This window comes from Sinocyclocheilus anshuiensis, unplaced genomic scaffold (genome assembly GCF_001515605.1).
Source record: "Sinocyclocheilus anshuiensis isolate Anshui unplaced genomic scaffold, SAMN03320099.WGS_v1.1 scaffold1052, whole genome shotgun sequence".
NCBI lineage: Eukaryota > Metazoa > Chordata > Actinopteri > Cypriniformes > Cyprinidae > Sinocyclocheilus > Sinocyclocheilus anshuiensis.
Genome location: NW_015549556.1, coordinates 1,127,177 through 1,133,432, shown reverse-complemented (window position 1 = coordinate 1,133,432; position 6,256 = coordinate 1,127,177). Strand labels below are relative to the sequence as shown.

The window sequence follows — 6,256 nt, the reverse complement described above, 5'->3', positions numbered from 1 at the left end:
CGAATATGCTGATTTGCTGCTCAATTATTGTTGGTGCTTAGTAAAAACAAAAAGATAGGTTCTTATTATCACTGGTGAAAACAATCAATATTTTTGCAGAAACCGTGACACATTTTTTTTTCAGGATACTTCGATGAATGGAAAGTTCAAAAGAACAGCATTTATTTGAAACGGAAATATGTTTTAGCATTATAAATGTCCCTTTTGATCAATATATAACGCATCTTTGCTGAATGACTTTTTTTTTAACCTCGCTTGAAGACTCTTATTTTGAAAAACAAAACGCTCTTCCGGTCGGACATTCAGACGCGTGCTGAATGAGGTGCGTAAACACTTGTCACTTTATATCCGTTGTATAAGAGCAGCATTGCAACATGAAAGTTCGTGATGTGTGTCTGATTTAAAGGAGCAGTATGAAAACTCCAGTGAGCGTCCTGCGGCTGCCCAGAGGACCGGACCCGAACAGCCGAGGTTTCGACCCGAACTCTCCCCGCTTCGTCGCTCTCTGTCCCACAACCGTTCCCTCCTCCTCCTCCTCCTCCTCGGGAAGCGCAGATGAAGAGGAGCAGCGGCTGCGGGCGGAGCTGCGCGAGAGGTTTCTGCGGACGCTCTTACTGATGACGGGCAAACGAGTCCGGTTCGACATGCACGAGCACGTGCGCGTGCACGCGAGGTTCGGCGCCTCGGACATAGACGTGCTGACCCTGCAGGTGTCTGACCTGGAGACTCCTCTCGGGGTTCAGAGGGAGGCGCTTCTGAGATGCCAGGATGTGATTGCGTGCTCGTTCGAAGCGCGAGAGGGCGCGAGAAGCGTTGCGACTGTGTGAAGAACTTCTTCACGCTGCTGTATGTAGTAATAAACCTTTGCAATGTTGAGAGCTGCATTCTTAAAATGTCTTTCTTTTTAACCCCTAATCAACACTTAAAAATAAAGGTTCAAAAATGGGTTCTTGCCGTGATTTTTGGGTTCTTTTCTAATCTAAAGAACCTTCTTTCACTGTAAAGAACCTTTTGTGCAATGGAAAGTTTCCATGGATGTTAAAGGTTCTTCAATGAACCATCGACGCCAATAGAAGAGCCTTTATTTTTAAAGGGGTCATATGATGCTGCTAAAAATAACTTTATTTTGTGTATTTGGTGTAATGAAATGTGTTTATGCGGTTTAAGGTTCAAAAAACACATTATTTTCAACATACTGTACATTATTGTTTAGGCATGACGAAGCGACATCGTCCTCTTTTGGAAGGCCAAACAAAGTAGTTTCGCTTTCACAACGAAGCACAGTGTCTTCACGACATGGCTGCAGCGTCAACAATAACAACAGCGAGAATAAAAGTTACGCCTTCTTTCTTTGCATTGACATTTGGGCGGCGTTATGCAAATCTTCCCACATAGTGACGTAGATATGTGGGGGTGTGTTAGAACGAGCCGTTTTAGGTAGGCGTGGCTGACTCTTAGCTTTTATAAAGAATATCTCTTTGGATTTAAGACTTTAGTCTTTGCAACTTTACAGATCTTCTTTATGCACCAAGAGCTTGTAACACTCCAAAGAGAAAGGAACAATTGAAATCGCATCATATGACCCCTTTAAGAGTAGACTCTAGAGAGTATCTACTAATCATTAAACTAATCCAAACGGCACATGAATCACGTTACAGAAATGCACCATAAATGCCATGTGACTGATTATTCTGGAGCCACAGGGAAATGACGTCATAACAGGGCTGATTTACTGAGGAATCCTCGAGAACGCACATGAGCTCCAAGCCAACAGACGGGGAAAATATACAAAAGAGGAAAAAAAATCAGCATGTTTTTTAGGAATAAAATGTTATAAATCAGTGTGAATGATATATGAACAAACCACTCAGTATAAATCTTTAGAACATAGATAGGAATACATCTGTTATGGTATGTAAGTGCTACCAAAGTGTTTTTTTAATTTTTATTATTATTATTTTTATTTTTTTTTGAAAATGGCCTTTTAAAGGTGTATTGTAATTGAAATCTACAAAATCAAATAGATAAAATGTAACAAAATAAACACTTAGAGGAATAATTCGTCCAAATCTTCTGCTAAACACAAAAGAAGATATGTTGGTAACCAACAGCTTTTGGTCCCAATTGACTTCCATAGTAAAGGAAATAAATGGCTACCGTCATATTCTTCAAAATATATTTTTCTGTGTTCGACAGAAGAAAGCAATCCATACAGGTTTTGAATGACATGAGGACGAGTGAATGATGACAGATTTTTTTTTTTTTCACATTTAAATGTGTATTTTGTATGCTTTCGTTCCACTAGTATGACGTTATGGAAGCAAAATAACCTACAATCTCAACATTTGTTTCCATTATAGCACAGCTGGGATAGTGCTTTGACCAATCAGCGTCAGGAGCAGTCTTTAAAAGCTTCTGACAGTGTTAGAGATTAAAACTCAATTTAAAGTGTCCACCTGCACCAAAACACGCAATTTCCAAATGACTCGTCTTAACAGTTTTTCCCTGAAAACACACAAAAAAAGCATATTAGTCATGTATTTGTGTCCAAAAAGTTTTTTTTAAGGGCACAGGAGGTTGTTATTCTTCTAATGGAGCGAGGAGAATCAATGACATTCAATCTTCTTAAAAGGTACGAGGTTGTTTACCAAAGCCGGTTTTATTAGAATAGCATTAGACATTGTTCAATGACTGTGCCTTTGTTTGTGAAGTTGCCCTGCAGAGCGGCGGGGCCTGATGACTCATGCTACAGCACACAGACACACAGACAGACCCGTCCTGTTGTGTGCTCAGAGCTCCTCATCATTTCATCAGGAAGCTTACAAGGACATGCAATGATAATTTCATATCTCAAGTCATGAACCGAGTCTGTTTGCTCACCTATAGCCAGCAGTAATCATGTTTTGAGATGCAGGTCTGCGACCGCTTACGTAAGATGTTCATCGCTCAGATTTAATCATCTTCCTCTCCTTCATTTACTTTAAATGTTTCATTGAATCCATCAAGGAACGAGTGAAGGACTAAAGGACTAACACATTGATCTGTGTTTCTTTGGATTGCTGTTCACTTGCAGAAGTGCTTACTGAATGGACTCTACATGTGAGGCATCAACACAGTTTAGTGAGGGTTACAGCAGCTTTTTGATGCCATAGACACCCTAAATATGATGATTCGCTTGCAAGTCAAAAAAAATTTAAAACTTTCCATGTGTACTATTGCATATATTATTTACATTTTAAATTATTTAAATATTTTGTATTATTTTTTTATTTCAAGAATATAATTTTGATATATAAGTGTATTTGAAGAAAATATTGTAATATATTTTAGAAGTATCATTTTTTCTACCCACCACCTAAAATATGCCTATTATAATCTCATTAATGATGTAAATTCTTCTTTTTTACCTCATATATGGGGTGTTGATAGTTTTGTATGTGCACCTGATGATCAGATTTGCTTTCATTTTCATTTTAATTAAAGGTTTTTTTTTGTAATTTTGTTGTGTGCTTGTCATTTTTATTATTTTTAAATGTCTATATACTTTCTATAAATTTTATTTCTGTTTTAGTTTTAGTTATTTTAGTAAAGTTTCAAAACAGCTTTTTTTGTATATTGGGTTTTGATTGTTTTTTTGTTTGTTTTTTACTGTTTTACTTTTATATTGGTCATTTTAATATTAATATTAGTTAATATAAGTTTCAGTGAATCTAGTTGTTTTTGACATTTTGGTTAGTTTTTTAATGTTTACATTGTATTTATTCATTTTATTTTTCAGTTTTAGTTATTTTAGTAGAGTAAGTTCAAATAAAATGAAAATGATAAATGTTTTGTCAAAATAAGTTTGACTTTTATATATATATATATATATATTATTTGATAATGTTTTTTTTAATAAATAAATAATAAACAGGTTGTAAAAAATCAGTGTTATTTTAGTATCACTGAGATACTTTTACATTTTTTAAGTTTTTATTTTTGTATTTTCAGTTTTCATGTTAATTTTAAAGTTTTAGTAATTTTTTGTGTTTCTGTTGTCATTTTGATTCGTTTTTTATGTCTATATAGTTTTATTTATTTTTTATTTCAGTTTTCAAATTAAGCTAAAATGAAAATGAGAAATTTTGCTTTGGGAACTAGCTGAAATAAGATAAGGTTAAGAATTGCTTATGTTATAGGTATTTTTATATATTTTATTTTAGTGTGTGTGTGTGTGTGTGTGTGTGTGTGTGTGAGTCAGCTATGGTACACGAAATCTGCCCTGTCCAGCTCCATTGGCCAGCAGGAAGCACATTCCAGTCCGTCCTGTTTGCGGCCCTCTCTCTCTTCCTGCCAGGCGCAGGAACATATCTGTGATAACTTACAAAAATACATCACCGACCCTACGGCCCCTCTCTGGACCATCTCTACCACACCAACCAGCTGAATGAATGGCCAAAAGCTCTCTGCTCATATATTTTCACACATATAACTCAACGTTTTCTACAGCGATGACTGCATGTTCCTTCCAGTGGAGTCACAAGACTGATGTGAAATCTGCGTCCGTCCATCATCTTGTGACCTTCTGTTATCACCTGCATTGTTAGCCATCTATTTTTGAGTTAAAACAGAATCCGGTGTTTCCTCCGTGCGATTAGTTCACCTGAACATCACGGTGAATCACAGATAATGGGACCTGAAGAGGACAGCAGTCCTGAGTTCCTATGAAAGATGAATAAATATAAATGGAACAGATTTATATGAAGGCACCGTACAGTATTTGACTTTGGATCTCGGTCAGCACTCTGTCTGTAATGTTTGGTTTGGGGTAGATATGCTGGCTCCATCTCTTTGGGATGTTTACCGCTCTGTGCCCATTGTGAAGGCCAGAGGCGCTCTGAGTCACCCTCGACCCGGCCGGCCTGAGCTTTGTTTAACTTGCTTTCAAGGAATTTTGGAGCAGCTCCAGTGATTGTGACTCCGCAGGAGTTAATGTGGCCTGTGAACCGATCACACTCCTGAAGAAGGTCAAGGACATGCTGGATGACACTAAAACACTGTGATAAAACACTTCAAAACACCACTAGATGTTACTTTGGACTCTGTGGACATTTAGAGAAGAAAACTCTTACATTCTTACTATCTGTAATTTGTCAATTAACAGAGAATTCTGGCATTTTTTTAATTCCCACACATTTCCAGCACATCTCAAATGATGTATTGTGTTTAAAATGACATTTTTAAAAATGTTTAGACTCTTTTGACTAACTGCAAAATGATATTATGTTGCTTCTTGCATTTTTCGTGACACTTTTAAAAGTGAAATGTCCAGTGAGTGCCGCTAAAAGTGCATTTAGCTTTATCTGAAATAAACGAACTTGAATCTGGCAACATTTTATTACGCTGGTTGTCGTACGTATTGCATCAGTCTGGGAAAGAAACATCTGGTGGCGCTAAAAGGTTAATGCATTTAAACTTTAAAAAATGATGTATCGCATACACTAAATGTGATCAGTTTTAACAGAAGCAAACATGAGATAAATCACATTCGCTGAAGCAACCATGCCATTTTAGCTTGTTTCTGTGAGTCTTTGAGCTCTTTTATCGTGACTCATGTTTCAAAAGGTTTGTACAAGCGCTTCACATCACAAGTGCAGTGCTGTACCGGGTGCGCTACTGAGCAAGTTTACTATCAGAAATGCCAATATATGTCTTTAATAATCAATACTCTGCCCCTTTAATCATAATTTGTGTGAAAAGGAATGAATGTTGTTAGTGTTTTACTGCCACTAGTGTTCATTCCAGCTGGAAACTGCGGTGACTTGTGTATATCTGTCATTTTTTGGGGAGTTTCGCAAAAATTAAAGTATATAGAGGCATATTTTTCAAATGAGGTTGCGTACAATAAAATTATATATAATTTTCACTCTCAAATTATTATTCATTATACACACACTCACACAGTAATTTTACGTTAATATATAATTTTCATATATAAAATTTAATTTCACCAAAAAAAAAAAAAAAACTTTCTGTTCATCTTTTTATTTTCTTTATTTTCGTTACACTTTTAATGTTAAATATTGCATGTATGTTCTTCAGTGACACTTTTCTTAACAGCCCAGTACACTAATGCTTCCTAAAACTTTATTAGTGACAAAAATGGAAATTATGCCAGAATTTTGATTTGTTGTATATTTTCACATTATAAATCACAATAAAAAAATGCATGTATGATTATTCTAATCTAGTTTTTTTTTTAAATATAAATTTTATA

At 35.9% G+C, this 6,256-nt stretch overlaps 1 protein-coding gene across 1 annotated transcript; it reads left to right on the top strand.

Annotated features, from left to right (window-relative positions):
* The first annotated feature begins 255 nt into the window (after window positions 1-255).
* On the top strand, window positions 256-927 carry LOC107656964 (gem-associated protein 7-like). Its single transcript, XM_016444926.1, has 2 exons — window positions 256-322; window positions 407-927. The coding sequence occupies exons 1-2, from the start codon at window positions 318-320 to the stop codon at window positions 825-827; spliced, it is 426 nt and encodes a 141-aa protein (XP_016300412.1). The 5' UTR covers window positions 256-317; the 3' UTR covers window positions 828-927.
* Window positions 928-6,256: the final 5,329 nt, after the last annotated feature.